The 22,835-nt window shown below is 21.7% G+C and overlaps 1 protein-coding gene across 2 annotated transcripts in view; it reads right to left on the minus strand.

Moving 5' to 3' along the window:
- Positions 1–22,080, minus strand: part of LOC122500952 — a 66,839-nt gene extending 44,759 nt beyond the window's left edge. For both annotated transcript variants that reach the window (XM_043610130.1, XM_043610129.1), the window contains exon 1: positions 21,745–22,080. In XM_043610130.1, the coding sequence (XP_043466065.1) occupies positions 21,745–21,753 (9 nt within the window). In that variant the 5' untranslated portion in view covers positions 21,754–22,080. The remainder of the gene's footprint in view (positions 1–21,744) is intronic.
- Positions 22,081–22,835: the final 755 nt, after the last annotated feature.

Genomic DNA, 22,835 nt, shown 5'->3' on the forward strand with positions numbered 1-22,835 from the left:
TCGGAAATCGGACTTAATCTTTCATCCAAGATCTAGGTGAAAAAAATATCTATTTTTACTATCTGCATAGTTGATAGATACGTTTCTTGTATTATTAATAATCATCGGACTAGCAAGAAAAAAAAAAAAATTAGAAACACACAGAAAACTTTCCTTCTTGCAATAAAATTAATTGATGATGAAAATTTCTCAACATGTAACTGTCTTAATGATTATGCTTTAATTATATATATTTCAAAGTAGAGTAGACTCTATATATTTTGTATTGAATATATATAGTTATAGTAAAGAATATATTCATATAAAAATAATAATAATAATAATAATAATAATAATAATAATAATAATAATAATAATAACAATAATAATAATAATAATAATAACAATAATAATAATAATAATAATAATAATAATAATAATAATAATAATATACATAAAAAATATATAAAAATATATAAATATAAAAATAATAAACATATAGAGAATAAGTAAAGAAATTCGCTTGGGAAATATTTTCGTAAAGAAACAGTTTTAATTACGATAAAAATAAAACAGATTTTTTTTTTAGTAACGATAGTCAAATACTCAAATGTCACATATTTAAGAATAAATTTGCATATTTTATCGATTTTTTTAAAATAAGAAAAAAATTTCAATTACAAATATATGAATATCAATATATTGAAAGGAAATGTTGTAAAAGATCGAGAAAGTTGAATTTAAAATCGATTAATTTGTTTTTCGGCATATAGTTTATATAATAATTAAAAAGGAAAATTATATATATAGTTGAATACTTGTAACCTATTACCGAAACTTGCAAATATTCATATAAAATAATGTCGAGTGCGTGTGTTTACAATAATTAATAACAAGGACAAATTTATTTTAAACTACTTTCAATAAATTCATGAATATGAATTACAAATAGGTGTTTTATATATTTTTAGGGCAACGATTACATTAGCCCCTATTAAACAATTTTTTACCCTGCTTTTTTTTCTTTTATCGGAAAAATTTAAATTGAAGGCGTTTTGTGTAAAATAAATAACGACTGATAATTGATATAAACCATTCAAGCGGAAGAGACTTTTGATTTGGTTAAATATATCTCTCTCATATGTCACGGTTCGGTAACTTCGTCAAAAGAATCGGTCAGTAAACGAAAAATTGTGAGAACTCGTTTCCTATATAGATATATATTGTATGTGTATTATATGCATTAGTTGTGTTCGACTCCGCGGGTCTTTTAACGATGGGTATAATTTGCTGCTTTCGAATAACGTTGTTAGTTTTATTTTCTTCGTGTTTCTCGAGATCTCTGAACTAAAGGTATATAGTTGCCCGAATGGAACATGTTATGCACAGATTGTCTTATTTTTAAGAAAACGAGATAAAATATAATTGAAAGAGACAAAGGGGAAAACGTTTGTTTTTAATTTGACATGTAAATTGAATTTATTGAAAATCTATTTTTTTTAATTAAAGAAAATTACTAATTTTGAAGATTTGTGAAAGTAGTGAAGTTTATTTTGTTTGTTTACAATCTATTTATTGAAATTTATTTTAGTTTTTCAACATAAAGTCCATAAATTACGTCAGCAATTTCTTACGAACAATAGAAAAAATGGCGTTAATGTCTATGTAAAATATCTTACGAGGGGGGAGAGGGGGGGGGGTCAAATTTCTTCAAAAAAAATGTCTTATGTAATTTATGGACAGCCCCTAAATAAATTAAGATCAAAAAATGATTGATAATAATTACTATTATTCAAATTACAAAATTTTTTATTTTCAAATATCTTCAAATTTTGAATAATTTCAGACTCAACATTTAAAAAATTCACTTATTAAGTACTTGATTTATTATTGTTTATTACTTTCAAAAATTTCAAATAAAATTCTTCTCCAAATTCAATTATTTTCATAAATAATAAAATTCTTCGGAAGAATTCAATTACTTTTATGAATAATACAATTCTTCGTCAGGAATTCAATTATTTTCAAAAAAATTATAATAAAATTTTACTAAAGAATTAAATTATTCTCAAAAGTTTTGATAAAATTTTTCTATAAAAATTCAATTATTTTTAATTTTTATAAAATTTCTTGAAATTCAATAACTTCAAAAAAAACTTTGATAAAATTCAAACATCAATTTTTTAATTACAATTAATGACAAGCACGATTATTTTAAAAAGGTTGATAGAAATTAATTCGAAAATTCACTGATTTTCAAATTTTTCAATTAAAATTAAAATTAAAAAGAAAAAGAATAGTTTTTCTATTTTTTTTTTCAAAAATTCCATGCAATTATTCAAAAGAATTTAATTTTCCACCAATAATTTTGCTAAAATTTAATAATAAAACTATTAACTATAATTATTAACAAAATCGATTATTATTTTAAAAAAATTAATGAAATTCTTCGAAAGAATTCAATTGTTTTAAATATTTCATTCAAATTTCTAGAATGCATTATATTATTTAAAAGAATTTTAATAAAATTCAATAATCAAATGTTTAATTATAATTTTTTACAAACACGATAATTTAAAAACTTGAAAGAAATTCTTTATAAAATTCATTAACTTTCGTAATTTTTAATTAAAATTATAATTCAATTTATTATTTTCATAAGTAATAAAATTTTTCGCGAGAATTCAATTATTTTCAATATAATTTTAATAAAATTTCTCGAATGAATTCAATTGTTTTCAAAATTTTTTGATAAAACTCTTCCAAGAAATTCAATTATTTTAAAATTTCCAATTTTTTGATAAAATTCATCTTAAGAATTTAAGAATCAAAAATACATAATGTAATTTTTAAAATTATGTTTTTGAAATTTATTTATTTCTTTTTTAAATTAAAATTTTTTTGGAACAATATTGCCTCACATATTAAAAAAAATAAATTCTAAAGATTATAAATATATAATTTTGTCTTTGCTTTTTATAATAGTTAGTAATTTTTAACAAAATATTATAAATGATGTTAATAAATAAATAATTCACAAAAAATGTTGTTCATTTGAATGTTCAGAATTTTTGGATCATTTGAAATTTGCTGATTTTATTTTCAAATTTTATCAATTTAATTTTTAAATCTATCAAAATTGTTTAATTTAATCATTATTTCTGCAATGAAAAAAAATTTTCACGTAAGTTTCTCCAAAATAGGGAAAGTATTAATTCAGTGGACAATAGTTATTTGGTTCAAGTAACTAATTACTTCTTCATTGTTCAAATAAATATTTACTTGAATCAAATAATTTTTATTTAAATCAAATAAATTTTATTTAATACAATCTATTTAAATATTTGAAATTTTAACTTTAATATCATGTGATTGACAACAATAAAAATTATTTGATATACAAATAACTAATTGATAATAGATACAAATGAACAATATAGTCAACCAATCATTTATTTGAATCAAATATATTTTTTATTATTAAAAGAAGTGAAAATTTCGATAATATAGTGAAACTTGTAGGTGTTCCAGTTGAAAATATTTTTTCCGGTGTAATTTAATTTTAATTTATTCCTTCTCAATTAAAAAAAAAATATTTAGTTATTATTATGAAAAATTTATTCCTCTTTAATTATTTTATTGCTTTATAAATTTAGTTTTCAAAATATACTGAAAAAAATTTTCTAATTTCAAATTTCTTTCAAATTTCTTTCTTCCTATATTTGAATTAGTAAAAAACTGAAAATATTTACTAATTTGAATTCGTGACTGACTTTTTGCTTTTGAATCAGCAAAAATTACTAATAAATAGTAATTTCTACTAGTTTATTATTAAACATTTATACTAATTCAAATTTAGAGAGTTCGATTAATGTCTTACTGTTTTCTAAGTATTTCAAAATTGCGAAAAAAAATCACAATTTCCGAATATTTGATACGATAATTGTATGAACATTAATAAGTATAATTGTTGGAAGTTGTAAATTAATAAACGCCGAGGAAGAAAGATTAAAATTCCTAAACTATCAGGAAGAAGGAATTCCACCAATAAGAAATTCTATTTTTAGATTATTATTTTTTACTATTTACGAATTTTACATTTCACTTTCTACTTTAATTGTTCTCTCACTCGTCTAATGAAGCAAATTTCTATAAAAGTTTATTTTTTTTTTGCAACAAATAAGAAAAATTTATTTAAATGTCTAAACGGACTTGCAAAAGAAAAAACTATAAGTAAATATATAAAAAATTTAGATATAAATACATATAAAAATTTTAATATAAATACATATAAAGATTTAAATACACAATTAAAAATAAAAATAAATTCTTAACCAATCATTGTCAAGAGCGATGAGTATAAATTTAAAAAAAATGATCAGATTGAAAATAAGATAAGTAATATGTGAACGTCATCAGAGCGTGAAATTCATGGCATCACGAGTTCCATTAACGTCGCGTCGTGTTTGAAAAAAGAAAAAAAAAGCACTATAGAAAATTAAGAGAAAAAAATACATTGAAGCCATTTAACAAACGATATCGATAAAAGAGTATATCGAAGTTTTCTCAAGATCAATATCTCGCGCGCGCGGAATTTCCATTGAACACTATAATACCTCCTATATGAGACATTTATTGTCCCTCGAGGATCAAATCCTCAATTAATGTTTCTTGTATTTCGATCGAGGAAAAAAGAGAAAGGCGATGCTCCTTGGAAAGTCTATGGCCAAATGAAGTAAATGACCATAATCTAAGGTTAAATACTCGTGTAACAAATGGGAAGGCAATTATATCTTTTTAGAATTATTTTATTTACTAGGACAAGGAAATGTATGATATTTTTTCTTTATTCTTGACTTTGGCCTCATTATATTTAATATTAATGAGATTAGAAAATTTTAATTGTTAAATATTGTTTTTTTTCGAAATGCACAAACAGAAATTAATTTGAATTGAATCGAATTGAATTAAATGATACTTTTATTTGAATTGAATTAAATTCAATTGTATTGAATAACATTTCATTGAATTAAATAAAATAAATAAAATTTATTTACAAGCTTAGAATTTAAATAAGGAATATTTTTGTTAGAATTAAAATATAATTTGGGACTTTTTTCTCTCAATGCAGTTGTAAATTCTCGATATTTTTTATATTGCAAATTATAATGTAATGATTGAGAAATTTTTTTCCATTTATACAGATTTAATTAAAACATTTTAATAAACATTTTAGAGTAATAAATTTCCAAGAATGTATTAGATCACTGTTATGGATGTTTCTTTCTTTAATTGAAAGTACATGAAGAGAATTTTTTTTATTTTATGAAAATATTACTTCATTTTTATAAAATTGAAAAAATATTCTCATACTGTATATAATGCGAATACACTGTCGATTGTATATTTATTATTTATTTATTCAGATATCGATTTATTTATTTTTTTTTTTCAATAATCGTGCGTGGAATTTTCTTTGATCGAAATCACGCGCTCGGAACTACTCACCGTTCTACTCGTATCTATGTAAATACAGATGTAAATATCATACAGAGATCTTTAAACGCTCTTATAGAGAATGTTCATGAGTTTACCTATCGCGAGTTATTCACGTATTTAAGTAACGCCAAACGAATTATCGTTAAATGTGAGGAAAATTTGTAAATTACAGGTTATTATACTAAAGCGAGATAATGTGCATAGAAAAAGGTTCAAATAGGCATTATGTGGAGAAAATTAATATCAATGACTGTTTTTTTTTTCTTTTTTTTGGTATCAAGTGACAAACTTTTGTCTCCCAAGTGAAATATTTCGATTATTTATTAATAGAAAGTTTCCAAAATAATTATTTCAAAAATGATTATTGCATTATAAACAATTTAATTTTTCACTTGGGAAATAAAAAATTTGAGATACAATTTTTTTTTCTGGTATATTTATTTAATACGTGTTTCGAGAAATTTAAAAAAAATGAAGTAAAAATACTAAAGAATGAAAAAAAAATGAAGTAAAAATACAAAAGAATGAAAAAAAATGAAGTAAAAATACAAAAGAATGAAAAAAAAGTAAAGTAAAAAAACAATGCAATAAAAAAAATATAATAAAAAAATATATTAAAAAAATATAATAAAAAAAATACAATAAAGAAACAAAGTAAAAGACAAACACAATAAAAAAAACAAAATAAAAAAACAATAGAATAAAAAAGACAATATATTGATAAAGAGAAAAAAAATAAATGAGAAGGCGCGAGAAAGTCATCAGACTGAACCAATTTCAAAAAATAATTACATAATTTCTAAATGATCATTCGAAACATGCGGTAAAATAAATTTTCGATATGAAAATTGCATAAGAAAGTTGATATAAGAAATATAAATATATAGAGATATATATGATATAGAAAAACACGGGCGAGCCTCCTTTCCATACGTAAGCAGCTCAAAACTGGGGGGTTGGAATTGTGAAAAAGAGAAAAAGAGAAAAAGAGAGAGAGAGAAAGAGAGAGAGGGTGAAAAAATAAAAAGAGAGATAAACTAATACATGAAACGCAATCGAAAACCACTTTATCACTAAAAAGATGTAATGTATCGAGATAATAATTCTCGTAATCGCGAGAACAGCTATTCGTCGCCACGTGTCTATAAATGTGTAGCAACTGAACTGGATTACTTCTCGTTCGAATTGCTTAATCAGTCCGGATTTTGATCACGAGGTTTGTCACATTAGTATGCGTATGACCCATTACAAGTATGAATTATTATTTTTAGGATATTATTTTATCCTTGTACATTATTATTACATGTGTGTAAATTTTATACACGTAATATTAATGTTCGAACATATATTTTTTATAGGAATGTATACACAAATATTATATGTGTATATAAATAAATAAATAAATATATATATATATATATATATATATATATATATATAAAGAAAAATATTTATATATATTATTATCTGTCCCCATATTATTTTACATAAATAAAATTACATATCTAAAATATCTTTCACTATTATAGTAATTATACTAATTTGTTATCTGCTAACTATTTTCTATTTAATAATTTATAACGTGTCAAAAATTTTTCCTTTTTCATTTCAATTTGAGGAAAAATATTCTTTTTTCAAATTCCTTTTGCTTTCTAAGTTGATATTTTTTGTTAAAAATTAATTCTAGGGTTTATTAGAGAAATTTATTGTAACAACTGCGTGGGTCGTTAGAATTATTTTCTTTAACGACTATTTATTGTAACAATTAATTATTGTCAGAAACATTCATTGTAAAAATTAATTATTGTCCCAAATATTCATTGTAACAATTAGTTATTGGCACAAAATAATTATTGTAACAACAACTATTTATTGTAACAATGATTATTTGTAACAATTAATTATCGTCCCAAATATTCATTGTAACAATTAATTATCGTCCCAAATATTCATTGTAACAATTAATTATTGTCACAAATATTCATTGTAAGAATAAATTATTGTCAGAAACCTTTATTGTAACAACTATTTATTATCACAATGATTTTTTGTAACAATTAACTATTGTCACAAATATTCATTGTAAGAATAAATTATTGTCACAAACCTTTAATATAACAACTATTTATTGTAACAATTAATTATTGTAACAATGATTATTTGTAAGAATTAATTATGGTCCTAAATATTCATTGTAACAATTAATTATTGTCACAAATATTCATTGTAAGAATGAATTATTGTCACAAACCTTTATTGTAACAATGATTTTTTGTAACAATTAAATATATTGTCACAAATATTCATTGTTACAATTTGTTGTTGTCACAAATATTTATTGGAACAAATATTTATTGTAACAATGGATTTTTATAAAATTGTAACAACTATGGGTTGAATCAATTGTTCATTGTTACAACAATGTTTATTTGTTTATTATTATTATTTGTTTATTGTTTATTATAACAATGAATTATTGTTGCATTTATAGATTCTAACAACTATAGATTGCAACAATTGTAGATTTTTTACAAATACAAATTGCAGTAACTGTAAATAGTAAAAATTTTCTTTGAAAAAAAATTTAGTTAATTTAGTTAATAAAATAACCGATTGCTTGTCTATTATTTATTTGACTGAAATAAAATTTATTTGATTCAAGTAAATATTTGATTGATAACAGATAAAAAAAATAAATGGAAATCGATTAAAAAAAACATTTTCGACAAAAAAATATATTCTGCACTCGATTAGGTATATATTTATCAGCAGTTAATTAATGAACTGTACATGGTTAGTTTTTTTATACACTTGTATTATATGAAACGGTAGTTAATTTGGAAGCGTTTAACTAATTGTGATTGATTACGGCAAAAAAGTTGAGATGAATGAGTAAAGATTGAATTGTATCCCACCGACCAAGCCTGGGGCAAGGCCGAACTTGGACTTGTCTCGCCGTGGGCCACGATCTCACTGATCTTATGAATGAATCGCCGTGACTTGTGCGGGGAGTAGTCTTACTCATTCTCGTTACATGTACTCGTTAAGTGTATAATTCACTCTTGTGATTGTATATACAAGTATATATAGAATGTAAAAAAAAATACTCTGATAACAATCATTGTTTATTGAGATTAAAAAAATAATTTTCTTTTATCAATTTAATATTTAAATAATTATTTTTTGGAATTTTTACTTTTTTCTGAATATATTTGGTATTTTTATATGAAAAGCAGTATAGTAATCATGTAATTATTACTATATTCTTTGAAACGATTCAATTATTTTGAAGAATTTTAAGAAAATTTTTTCGCAAGAATTCAACTATTTTCGCAAATTAATGATATTTTTCGCTCAAATTCAATTATTTTTAATATCTAGGTACTATTTTATTAAAATTTCACAAGAGGATTCGATTATTTGAAAAAAAAATTTAATAACATTCTTCGGATAAATTCAATTATTTTTATAAATAATAACATTCTTTAGAGGATTTCTATTAATTTTAATACAGTCTTAAATAAATTCTTCTGGAAATGCAATTATTAATGACAATGGAATTCTTTGCAGTATTTTAATTAATTTTAATAGGTACAATTTTAAATAAATTCTTTTAAAAATGCAATTATTCATAAAAAATTTTATTAACATTCTTTGAAAGAATTGAATTATTTTCAAAAATGTTAAAATTTTCCCTAGGAATTCAATTATTTTCATAAATAATCAAATTCTTTGCTGGATTTCAATTAATTTTAATACAATTTTCAACAAAATTCTTCAAAAAATTCAATTATTGATAACAATTTTATATTAAAATTCTTTTAAAGAATTGAATTATTTTCACAAATAATAAAATTATTTAAAAACATTCTAATAAAATTCGTCGCAAGAATTCAATTATTTTCAAAAATAATAAAATTCTTCGCAGGATTTCAATTATTATTTTTAATACACTTTTATTTGAAATTCCACAAAAAATGCAATTATTGTTAAAAATTTTATTAAAAATTAAAATTCATCAAAATAATTCGATTATTTTTAAAAATGTTGATAGAATTCTTTATATGAATTCAATTTTAAAAAATAATGAAATTCTCGTTAAACTTTCTAAAAGAAGAAATGTGTAAAAATTTTTATTGTTGGAAAACTGTCATAATATTTAAATATTTAATTGATAAAAAATTTGTTATTTTCCTAGAAAATTATTAAAATTTTGAATAATTTTATTTTAAAATTCCAAAAAAATGATTGAATTTCGAAAAAATTACAGTTATAATTCTTAGAAATAGTTAAATTCAAAAATTGGTTTTACATTGAATGTATTTATAATTTTTATTCCTGTGGAATATTAAATACGTAATTAAATATTGATTGAACAAAAATTATTTAAGTTTTGAATAATTTAATTTAGCAATTAAGAAAAAAATTAGTCTTTTGAAAAATTAGAAATAAAAATTTTTTGAAGACAGTTAAATTCCCGTAAATTATTCGAAATGATTAAATTAAATTTGCATTTAACTTGTAATTTTGTTAAATTTAATTGAAATAAATTTTGTATTTTAAAGAATTTTTTTTCTTACTTTTAAGAATTATTTTTAAATATTTTAAAATATTTAAAATAAATAAATAAATATTTATTTAATAAATAAATAAATATTTTTAAAAGCTTGATTTAATAATTTCTTGAATAAAAAAAATTAACAAAATTCAATATAATTACTAATAATTAATACAATACACTTTTTATTCGCAATGATTTTTTTTTTTTTAATTGGGAATTTATTTCAATGCAGTATTTAGTTCAATTGAAATAATTTTTTGGTTTAATAAATAAGTAAATGAGTAAATAAATAAAAATTTGGTTGTAGTAAATATTAAAAATATAAAAAATTAACCTCAAGGTACAATTTAATTTGTTCTGAAGTAGTTATGGATCATTGTGTTTCATTAAGCTCCGCGTCTGACCAAAATTGACCTTTACCACTTGCAGTGCATATTCAAAAACTTTTCATCCACGCCGTCTGACCAAGCTGACTTTTACTACTGTGGATATTAAAAAGTCTTTAAATTCTACTTTTTGTGCAAAGAAATTATTATTAAAGACAATAATATTATTAGCATTAAGTACTAGAAGTATTATTTATTATTAGTAATATTATTAGTAGTGTCAATTACTCTTAGTACTATTGTTAATAATATTAACATTGATTACGATTGGCATAATTATTAAATGCTAATAATTATTTTGTGTATAAACGAATAAATAAAAAATAATTTTAATATTTATATCAATTGTAATATATTATTATTATATTATTATCAATATTAAAAATATTTTTTTAACAATATTTAATAATATAAATAAAAGATATTTTGATTCTTCTGTTTGGCCTAATGGCTTCAGCCATTAGGCCAAACAGAAGAATCAAAACATCTTTTATTTATATAATTTTATGGCTTCCAAAAATATTGAATTAATATTTAATAATAATAATAATAATAATAAATAAAAATAATAATAAACAATAATATTAGTAGGTAATAAATATAATATAATAATAATAATTAATAAGTAATTAAATAATAATTAAATAAATTAAATAATTAAATACTATTGTTATTATTATTTATTTATTTTTATAATTGATTTTGTTAATTATTTTTTTGGTAAATGAATAATTATCGAAAGAAGTAATTAATCCGAATTAAAAGCGACAAATACTAATTATTCAAATAAGGCATTCGATCGATTCAATTGATTAATTTCCTTGTTTTCACACAAATTATCGCAACTATAAATTGTCGAGAAAACGTGTATATAATAAGTAGCAATCGAAATCGAGCGCACAATACCCCTAAAATGTTGAATAGATGTTTTTATACAATTAAGTAGACACGTTAGCATTTGTTATATTATCTCTCTCGTGTGTGATTGCGCCCGTGCAGAAATTTTGACCGGGGCCAGGTCGGGGCCAGATCGGGACAAACCGGGCCCCGATCTGACAACCCGACCTGGCCCCGGCCTGGTTGAAACACTAAAACCGACCGGGGCCATGGCACTTTGCCCGATCTGGCCGCCCTGTCGGGGCCATGGAATTTCCCCCGATCTTTTCGCTACCTAGGTAGAAATCTAATACTGACTGCATTTTATTATATTAAAGCTCGTTATTTGATTATTAAAGCATGGGGAGTATTTACTTCAATATTAATAATTATTATTAATATTTTTGTAGTAAATAAAATTTTATGAGTGTCATTAAAAATGTAAATAATTATTACAATTGCTTTTATTGAACTAAGTTTTAAAAAAAATATTTTTCTTATTTTCTTTCATTAATTTAGACAGACTATCCTTATTTAAATTAATGCCTAATTTATTATTATTATTATTGTTAATAATTATTTAAACCTATACTTTATGTAACATTATTAAGAATTATACACAAAACACTTAAAACTAAGACGGAAAAATATCGCACGCACGGGGGATCGAACCCTAGACCTCGAGGACGCAAGTCGAATAGACATACCGCATAGCCACGCAAGCTTGGAAGCGACCTCGCTTAAACTTCCTTTTGAATCATGGGACCGTTATATACAGTGTTATCATAATAAATTGACTGTATCATATTTATTTATAGAAAAATTATTAAAAATGTATGTTATATATATATATATATATATATATATATATATATATATATAAATTAATATGTTTATCATAAAAATATGGTAAAAATTATTAATTTAATTATTTATTCTCTATTATTTATAATTTAACTATTTTTTAAAATAATAAAAAATTTTTTATTATTAATAATTCACAATAATACTAAAAATTATTAATTAATAGTAATTTATTTTTTTGCCTTAAACATGGAATTTCAATTTAAGGGTGAAAAATAAATAAGAGTTTTTAAGAGTTGTAAATGTCAAAAATAATATGTTAATATTATAACCACAAATAAATTAAACATTTTAGGCAATATTTTTGGTTATCTTCATGATAACATCGACAAATGGTTCACCCTCGACAATTGGTGCGTTTGTCCTATTGTTTTAAATTAAAGGAGAATAAATTCTTAAGACATCCCTCGATGCCAATTTTTGAGTTTTTAATTGTTTAAAATTTTTATTTTCAAATTTCAATCAAAGTTAACAAATTAACACAATTTTTTAAAAACGGACGTTTATTTTCTTATTCCGTTACTGCACATGCTCTAAATCAGTTCAAATTAATCCAATATTACCAGCAGACAATTAAAAATCCATAAAGTAATATATTTCAATTATTATAAACAACATTAATTAACAAATAGTTAACTTTGATTCCTCTCCAATAAAAAAATTTTTTTTCACATTTTCTTTTTAATTTTAGTTTATTTGTATAATATTTTTCCTTTATGATTAAAAAATAACTTATTTAAATTGTTATAAACAATATTAATTAACAAATAGTTAACTTATGATCCTGTCCAACAAAAAATTTTTGTTACAAATTTTCTTTTTTACTTAGGTTCATTTAAATTTTTGCTTATAATATAACTTATATTTAAATATTTAATATTATATATCCGTGGTCTTTTAACATTATCTAAATAAAAAAGTAAACGTGAAAAAAAAATTTTTTGTGGAAAGGAACAAAAATGAACTATTTGTTAATTAATATTATTTGTAACAATTTAAATAAGTTATTTTTTAAACAAAAAGGACACATATTTTTAAAATTAACTTAAATTAAAAAGTAGACGTGAAAAAAAATTTTTTTTGTGGACAGGAACATAAGTTACATAATTATTTGTTATTTAATATTGTTTATAACAATTTAAATAACTTATTTAATAATCAAAAAGGACAAATATTCTTTAAATGAACTTAAATTAAAAAGAAAAGGTGAAAAAAAAAACATTTTTTAGTGGAGAGAAATCAAAGTTAACTATTTGTTAATTAATATTGTTTATAACAATTGATATAAATTGATTTCTATTTTATTGATTGTGATGTGGTGGTCAGAGATCTCGGTGGTCATATTGTATTAATTTGAACTGATTCAGATCATATGCAGCAACGGAATAAGAAAATAAGCCTCCTTTTTTGAAAAATTGTATTAATTTGTTAACTTTGATTGAAAATAAAAATTATAAACAATTAAGAACTAAAAAATTGGCCTTGAGGGATGTCTTAAGAATTTATTCGCCTTTAATTTAAAATAAAGAATACTGAAACTGGTTAAAAATTGTAGGCTGTAGACAGTTTTGAAAAGTAAATTTTAAAAAAAATCCCATTGTGCGCTGTTTGTAGATCCTTGGGCAAGCCCGGCCTGGTCCTGGTCGGGGCCACGAAGTCGGGGCCAGATCATGAAAACCCGACCGGGGCCAGGGCGGTAATCGGGAACAAAAGTGGCGATTTCTGCACGGGCGTATACGTGTGAATGTATATATACTTTCGAAAATGACTCTTCTCGTATGTGAATAAAACGAGAAATGTTTTAAGACTTTGGCGAGCACATGTTATAAAATACGCTCTGATTCATTTGATTGTCTTTTGAAAGCCATTAGTTTTCCCCCAAGCATAAACGCGTATATATTATATGTACATACAACCCCGTTCACTATATTGAAACACCTTCGACTTATATATTCGATATAAGTACATACATTCAAGTTTGAAACCTGCGGGACGAGTATGTGTGTGATAATGGTAAACTGATCGTTACATATTATATGCACACGTGGAGAAATGCCTAGATATAGAAACGAAACTAAGCAATTTATTCCAATGGTATAGGTATTTGAAGTTGATTATATTTACGCGATCTTGGAGTGATATCTGACACGTATATATAAATGTATAACGCTCGTGCGTTTTCTCTATATATAAAATACAAATTATTCGATTTGTCTTGAGAAAATTTTCCTTTGAGATAATTAAAATCCGCCTTCGTGATTTATTCCTAATTTATAATATCAATTAAAAGGCTGATCAAGTGTTAAATGAGAAACTAAACACTTTGTTGAAAATATTAATAATGTTTAGAATATAGTTAAGATTTGCAATCAGTTTCTGCAATTGTTACAATTTTATGACCCCCTTTTGATTCCTGTATATTAGTTGCTGATAATTGGACTTTCATGTTTTTATTTATCTTTCTTTTGTTATTTTTTATTTATTTTCGTAATTGTTATTAGTCTATTTTTTTTCTTCCATTTTTTCAATTTTTTTTTAATTCAATTATTGTTATAATTATTTATTACGATTATTTATTATTTATTCTTATTTGTTACGATTATTTATTATTTATTCTTATTTATTACTATTATTATCATAGTTTTTATTTTACTATTTGACTATAATTATTAATAAACCTAATATGCAATAATTGTATTGTAAAAAAACTTTTTAAATTCTTTTTTTAATGATACAATTTGTTATTAAATATTATTTACAAAATAAATTTTACTACTACTTCTAAAATAAACTTTTTTAATTGTTATAAAGAAATTTTCTTTGGAAATACTCCCAGAAAAAAAATATATATTTGACTCAGAACCAACTAGACTTTTTATTTGTTTCAAATAAATTTTATATGGCTTAAATACAATTTTATTATTATCTATTTTATTTTATTATTTATTATTATTTTTTCATAGATTTAATTTTCAAAATTTAGTTCAAATGAATTTTATTTGATAAAACATTATTTCGTACAAATAAATAAAATAATTTATAAATAAAAATTTTATAAATGAAAAAAATGTTTATTTAAAACAATTAAATAACCTATAGTTGACACTGAGACAAATATACTTTTATTTAACTCAAATGAATTATATTTGGTTTGAATAAATTTTTGTTTGTATCTAATAAAAGTTATTTTGAAAATAACAATTTTTGATATAGTAAATTTTACTATTTTTAGAGGGAATTTTACCAAGTTCGAAGTAAATTTTACTATAATTTTCACTGAAATTTAATTCAGTTATATAATTAAATTAATGGAATTTGTAAATAAAAATAGTATGAATTTTGAATAAAAAATTTAGAAAAATTGCAAATCACAGAAGAGGATAAAAAATATAAATAATTATCAAAGAAAAATAGAACAAAAAAGAGCAATTTAAAAAAGCTGCAATTAAGAGAGAAAGTAAAAAATATTTCAAATGAACTGCATAAACTGTAACATAATGAGAATTTATTTAATTTGAAAAATATTCTTTTTTTAAATAGAATACCGTTTTTAAAAATTAAAATACCCTTTTTAAAATTTTATTACATTTAAATTACAAGAAAAATAATAATAAAATAAAATAATAATAATTGTAATAAATAAATTTATAAATTATTATAATTTTAATTATGAATAGTTTTATAATTATAGTTGAAAATTTATAACTTATAAATGTCAATAGTTTTATGAATTATTATTTAATATTGATTAATAGAAGTAATTTAATTGAATTATTTTATAAAAATTATTATTTGTTTTTATTTTTTATTTTTTGGTAATAATTCAAATGTTAAGTATTTTCCTTTCTTTTTGTTTCAGGTGAGTTAAACAACATTTTTCCTATCGAGTTTATTTCGTAAGTAAATATACATTGAAATATATACATATAATTATATATTATAAGTAAAATTTAATTATCAAAATTATTTTGATATAATAAATATGAAAATGATTAGGAAATTCTGATTCGTTTATTTAACGAAAATATCAGTTCCGCAGTATTTTTATGAAATTGATAATTAAATATTGAAAAAAATATCGGTAAATACATTTTAGCAAAAATTCTTTTCAAAAATTTATAACCGATGTAGTCTTATTTAAATTGTCATTCATTTTTTTCGTTATGCGTAATAATTCATAATTCGCTATGATACAATTATTTTATAATTAATTTGAAAAATACTCTTTGCTAAACTAAAAGCACATTTTAAAAAATTGAAATTCCCTTATTTTTCTATTATTACCTAGAAAAATCACTGTTCCCTGTTAATATGCAGTAAATTTTATTGCCATGGTTTTATTTAGTAGAAAACTTTTCTGTATGATTTAATTTTCATTCTTAATTGTTTGTTTGCAATAATGAAATATATAAAGAATACTTTATCAATTTAATAATTGAAAATTACAAATTACTAATTTTCTACAAACTGTACAGTTTATAAGAAAGTACAATTTTTTTTTTGTACGAAAATTAAGAAAGTTTTTTCAAATGTAGGTATTTTCATTTTTAATAGAATATTTTATAAACAAATATTAACGATCAAATTTTAAAAAAGAAAAAATTCTTTAAAATTTAAATTCTTTAAAATTAAAATTCTTTGAAAGTAAAATTCTTTAAAAATAAAATTCTTTAAAATTAAAATTCTTTGTAAATAAAATTCTTTAAAAACAAAATCAATAAAAATAAAAAAAAAATCAATAAAGTTCCACTAAAATTCTTTGCCAATAAAATTTTTTGAAAATTAAGTGTCTTAAAAATCAAATTCCAATTAAAATTAGAATTTTCTAAAATGTTTCTTTAAAATCTTTAAAATTGTTACAGAATAAAAAAAAAATTTTTCTCAAGATAAATCATTTTCTAACTCTACACATTTTTTATTATTTTTTAAATTTTCTGTGTATAACAGTTTTTTTATAGCAAAAATTTCAAAAATAAAAATATATCATAATAAATTCTCCATTTTTATGTATTAAGAGAGAGAGAAAGAAAAAACTTTTTAAATACATACTTCTCTCTTTTTTTTGCGAAATCTATATACATAATTTCTTTAAGTATAATGTATGTACATTGAACGTTTTGTGATTACGTTAAAATAAAAATGTCACGTGTTTTTATTTATTTTAATTTTTTTTTCTCTTCGTTTAGTATATAGCGGATCTAGAAATTAAATGTACATCAAAATGCAATTTATGCTTTTTATCCAAGAGTGTAAAACATAATAATTAAGGCGTCTAGTGTAATAAAGTTATAAATTCTATTTTAACATCATAAAATCTTTCATTTTATGAGCGCCTAACGCCTCAGGACCAGTGAATCGAATGAGGTTTATGTTGAGTAAGCAGTAATGGACAGTTCAAAGTGAGGTGTATATATAAACAGTGATCAAGTATATTGTATATATATATATATATATATATATATAATATATGTATTATTTAAATAACCACCCCTCCCCCCCTCTTGTCAACTTGTTAGCGTATGGCAATGCACTCATATTTTACATTATGTCAATTTAACGACAATAAAGCTCATTCCTGTGATTAAGTAATGAAAAGACTTCTGAAAAAAGTAGAAGTTGAATTTTTAATGAATATCGAATTTAAAGAAAATGTTTTTTCCATTTTAGTGTTTGTTTAGTTTTCTTAAGATCGGTTCGATTTTTTCTTTGAGAGAAAATTATATTTGTACGACAGATTTTTATATTTTTTATTTTTATTATTTATCATTTACTTATTTATTTAACAAATAAACGGGTTAAGTATCTTTTTTATTGATTATTTATTTTTCAAACATATTCAAATAATTGTTTAAATCCAATCATTTAAAAGTATTATAAATATAATTAATAATAAAAATAATAATAAAATAATAATAATAATAATAATAATGTTAATAATATTATTACTATTTTCAGAATGATTAATTTTATAATATTAATAACTTTTTTATTAAAAAAAAAAGTTTAGTTAATTAGCAGTAATTAGATAACTGTAAATACCATTTCTTCTCATTATTCTACACTAGGGGAAAGAAAAAAATTTTTTTATCAGAAGGAAATAAATTTTCATTTGCGTTTAAACAATAATTTTCTTTGTATATTTTGAATAATGAAAAAAAATAGTTATTGAATTTTATAAAAATATTTTTTACAATATTTAGAGAAAATGCGATGAAAAACGAAAATTTTGTACTTAGAATAAATAACATTATTATTAATTTTTAAAATTAGTAGGTAGATATAATTAATAATTTAAATAATAATAAAAAATAATGAAAGTAATTATTGTAGAAAAATATTTTTCTTTTTAATTAAATGACAAATTGTTGAAAACACTAAATAAAATTTCGTAATCAATTTTTTTTCGGTGAAAAAGTTTAGAGAAGAAAAATTCAAATATTATAGTTTTCAAACGATATTGAGTATAGAATTGAGTGAAAAAAATGTTAATTTATTTTTTATAGCTTTGTTAATTAATTTGGTGATTTTTTATTGTTATGATTATTGTATAAATTCTTACAATTTTTTTTCCAAGTAATTTCCATTTCCTTCCGCATTTATTATATTAATAAAGATTTTCTAACGATTCCTCTCGAGTAGCATTATTATTAGCAATTAAAAAGTATATAATTGTTTTGATTGACGATCATAATAACGAATTGACATTATTTTTTGTGCAATTTATAATTATTTGTTATTATCGTTGTTTTAGTATTAATTACTATGAGTATTGTTAATAATATTGTTATTATTAGTATTTTAATTTTTAATTCCTATTAATTAACAATATTATTAATAATAATAGTAATATAATTGATATTTTTATTATCAAACTAATAATTATTGAAAAAACGAATTAATTGTTACCATTTATTTGTTATTATCGTTTGTTTATTATTATCATTTTTATTATCGTTTTGTTTTTTTAATATTTATCGATTCTGAATTATTGTACAAAAAAATGAGAAAAATAATTTATATTTATTGATATTGTGGGAAAAAAATTAGAAAAATAATTATATTTATCGATTCACAATATTATTGTACAATAAAAATTAAACATAAATAGTAACAATAGAAAAGACGAATTAAACCTTAATAATTATATTTAAAGACAATTCGACATCTCTATTGTTAATTGCATTTAAAACGATGTCTTAATTACAATCAAACCACGAGGTAATTAGAAAAAAAATGTAATTAGCAATGAAATCACTTTCAGTGAACAATAATCATGTTTTTTTTTTTAAATGCATACATGAATATATGTTATAATTAATAAGAATTATGAATTTATGAAATTTTCGCAATTGATCATTAATGGGAAATTCTTTGATATGACTTTTATCTTTTGAATATTATTTTTTTTTTAATTATTTCTTTTTCTTCGCATTTTAAATTTTAATTTTTAACTTGCCGAGTATACACCTACTTGGGGTGTCATTAAATTTACACGGTTGTAGGTATAATTAAATAAAATTGTTATGCGAACGTTCGTGGAATTCACAAGTAGGATAACAGAGTTTCGAGTGTTATCTTTGGTTGTAAAGTGCATTAAACACCTCAAGATGCATTGTTATGGTTTATGGTGGAATTTACAATCGTTGCTCTATATATACATATATATATATATATATATCCACAAACAACCCTTGTTCGAAAAGTGAAATTTATTTTCACAATGAAAACGATTATTATCATCTTGCAAATGTGGACGAGAATTTTAGAATCTGATTATAAATGTGCGTACTTATATTTAAATTAATTATTTAAATTAATTTTTAATGTATAAATGTAATTGTAAATTATAATTATATTTTGATTATGTAAAATGCAATTATAAATTATAATTATGTAAAATATGATAAATTTATAAATTACAATTAAAATTATAATTGTATTTAAAATATTTTAATTGAATACAATATTTTAATTATGCGCTGAAAAAACATTATTTGATTTAAATGAATATTTACTTGATTCAAATAAATATTTACTTGATTCAAATAAATGTTTACTTGTTTCAAATAAATATTTACTTGATTCAAATAAATATTTACTTGAATCAAATAATTTTTATTTGAAGCAAATAACATTTAATTGATTTAAATAAAAATTAGTTGATTCAAGTAAATATTTATTTGATAATAGACAAGTAATTGGTTAATTGAATCAAATAAGTTTTTTTTTCAATGTAGAATTATTTATTTAAAATCTCACAGTGGTTAAAAATTAATAATAATAATTTTTAATTATAAATCTAACTAATAATTGTAGTTATTATGTAGTTATTATAATTAGATATTATTAATTATTTAAAATAAAGAATAATTATAATCAAAATACTTGTAATTGCAACTAAAGTAATTCAGTAATAATTTCCAGAGAAATTCAGTGATATTTCACTAAAAAACTGTTTCTAATAATAATTAATAATAAAATAATTAGTAATATTAATAACATTATTAAGAATTAATTAATTAATTACTTAATAATTAATTAATGTAAGGATTGTTCCCGATGGACGTTCAAAGTTGAAAGACATGAAAAAAGTGCTATAAATAAATTAAATTAATAATTAATTAATATTTATTTATAGCTGCTTTGTGAAAGTTATATTTTTGTAGCGAGAAATTCCACCATTAGAATTAAAAACGAAAAATCAATGTGCGTTTTCATTTTAATAACAAATAGTTTATTAAGTTAATTTAAAATTTAGTCTTAGTATCTAATTAAATTAAATTAAATTAAATTGTCGATAGAAATTCTGCCATTACAATTAAAAACAAAAAATCAATTTGCTTTTTTATTTTAGTAACAAATAGTTAATTAAATTAATTTAAAATTTAATGTTCATAACAAATTAAATTAAATTAAATTGTCGCTAGAAATTCTGCCATTACAATTAAAAAATAAAAATATCAAATAGCTTTTTTGCATTTTAATAATAAATAATTAATTAAATTTACAATTAATAACTGATTTAATTAGTTAATAGTTGTAATATTAATTATAATTAATTACAACTTCACTATTAATTGCGATAATTTAATTTTAGAGTTTTAATTAATTATATAATTAATTATTTTAATTAATAATCAATTAATAGTGAAACATGACTGAAATTTCAGTGGAAATTATTAGTGGAAATTTTCAGTTGCTGAATATCAGCAAAATTATTAAAATACAAATTAAAATTTAGAGAATTAAAAAAAATTTGATTGATGACTTAGGAAAAATTTCATTTTGATGATGATAACGATAGCTTACCGAGAGGATGAGAATAACATTAATCCACATACAATACCTCAAATGTACAAATTCCGGAAAATGAAAAAAATAATAGCACTAAACTTCATTTTGGAAAACAAATGAAAAAATGAATTCGTAAAACAGAAAAAAAAAATGTCGTCAATTACATGAATATAATGAAGAAAATTTTTTCCAAAAAAAACACACTATATTGGTCGAGAGAGAAAAAAAAACACTCGCGTTCACAAATTTTATAATTTTTTTTTTTTGTAGAAAAAATTCACTTACGAATTTCATTTCGTTAATTTGCGCGTTAAAACGCAGTCTTCTTCCTCAGGAAAAAAAGGTGTTTTTTGCGAGACGGCTGTTTCCGTTCGCCGGACAAGTCGGCCAACAACTAGCGCGGTAGTCTTGTAAAATGTTCGAATTACCGCGCTGCTTACAATTCTCGAATAAGAAGAAGGGGTGGGTAAAAGATCGCTCTGAAGGTAGGCGAGAGAGTAAGAATTGTATATATATGTTATATATGTGTGTATATATTGTTGTAAATGTAAAAGTAAAGTAAAATCAGTAAGTACGTTGTCAGAGGAGCTTGATCTGTTTGAAGCAAGGTGGGAGTCGGTACTGGGACTTATATGTCGGCGTCGGAGGTCGTTGAGGACCCCCGCCAATCAACGATCCTGACAGTTTCTTTCACGGTCAAGGTGATCCTTGCCCTCCTCTCGAACGAGGAACAATTTGACCTTGCTTTGAGTGTCTCTCCTCTTGGGGAAAAGAATTAAAAAAAAAAAAAGAATAAAAAAAAAACCGAGAGAAAATCTTCCCTTCTACGCCGGAAATCCGGCGTACCGAATGATAACATCGCTTCGTGACCTTGAGAGTGCACGTGAGAAAAAAGATAAGGATGATAATTATATTTGCGATTGCGGGTATGATTAATATTTTAATAAACGAAAAGGGTATGATTTATAAAATATACAAAAAAAAGTAGAAAAACAGTAGAAAATCGTAAAAAAAGTAGTAAATGGTAGGTTATAGTAGGTTTTAGTAGATGATTTTTGTACTCATTTGCTAAAATCTACTATTTAGTACTTTTTTTGCGATTTGTTACTATTTTGATACTTTTTTTAAATTTCTGTCACTAAAAACTACCTACTTTTTTTTCTACTCTCTTAATCTGAATTAGTAGTTTTCTACTAATAAAATTATGTGGATTCGATTACCAGTTGAATTAGTAACAGTTTTGACTAATTTTTAGTAGTTTTCTACTGATTTATTTATATACCTACTAAATTTTTATTAAATTAATTATTATAATTTAATAAATTTTTACTATCAGAAAACTACTAATTCATGTAGTAAGTCTGCTTACTAGTTTG

The sequence above is a fragment of the Leptopilina heterotoma genome, unplaced genomic scaffold (genome assembly GCF_015476425.1).
Source record: "Leptopilina heterotoma isolate Lh14 unplaced genomic scaffold, ASM1547642v1 Lhet_192, whole genome shotgun sequence".
In the NCBI taxonomy this organism is placed as follows: domain Eukaryota; kingdom Metazoa; phylum Arthropoda; class Insecta; order Hymenoptera; family Figitidae; genus Leptopilina; species Leptopilina heterotoma.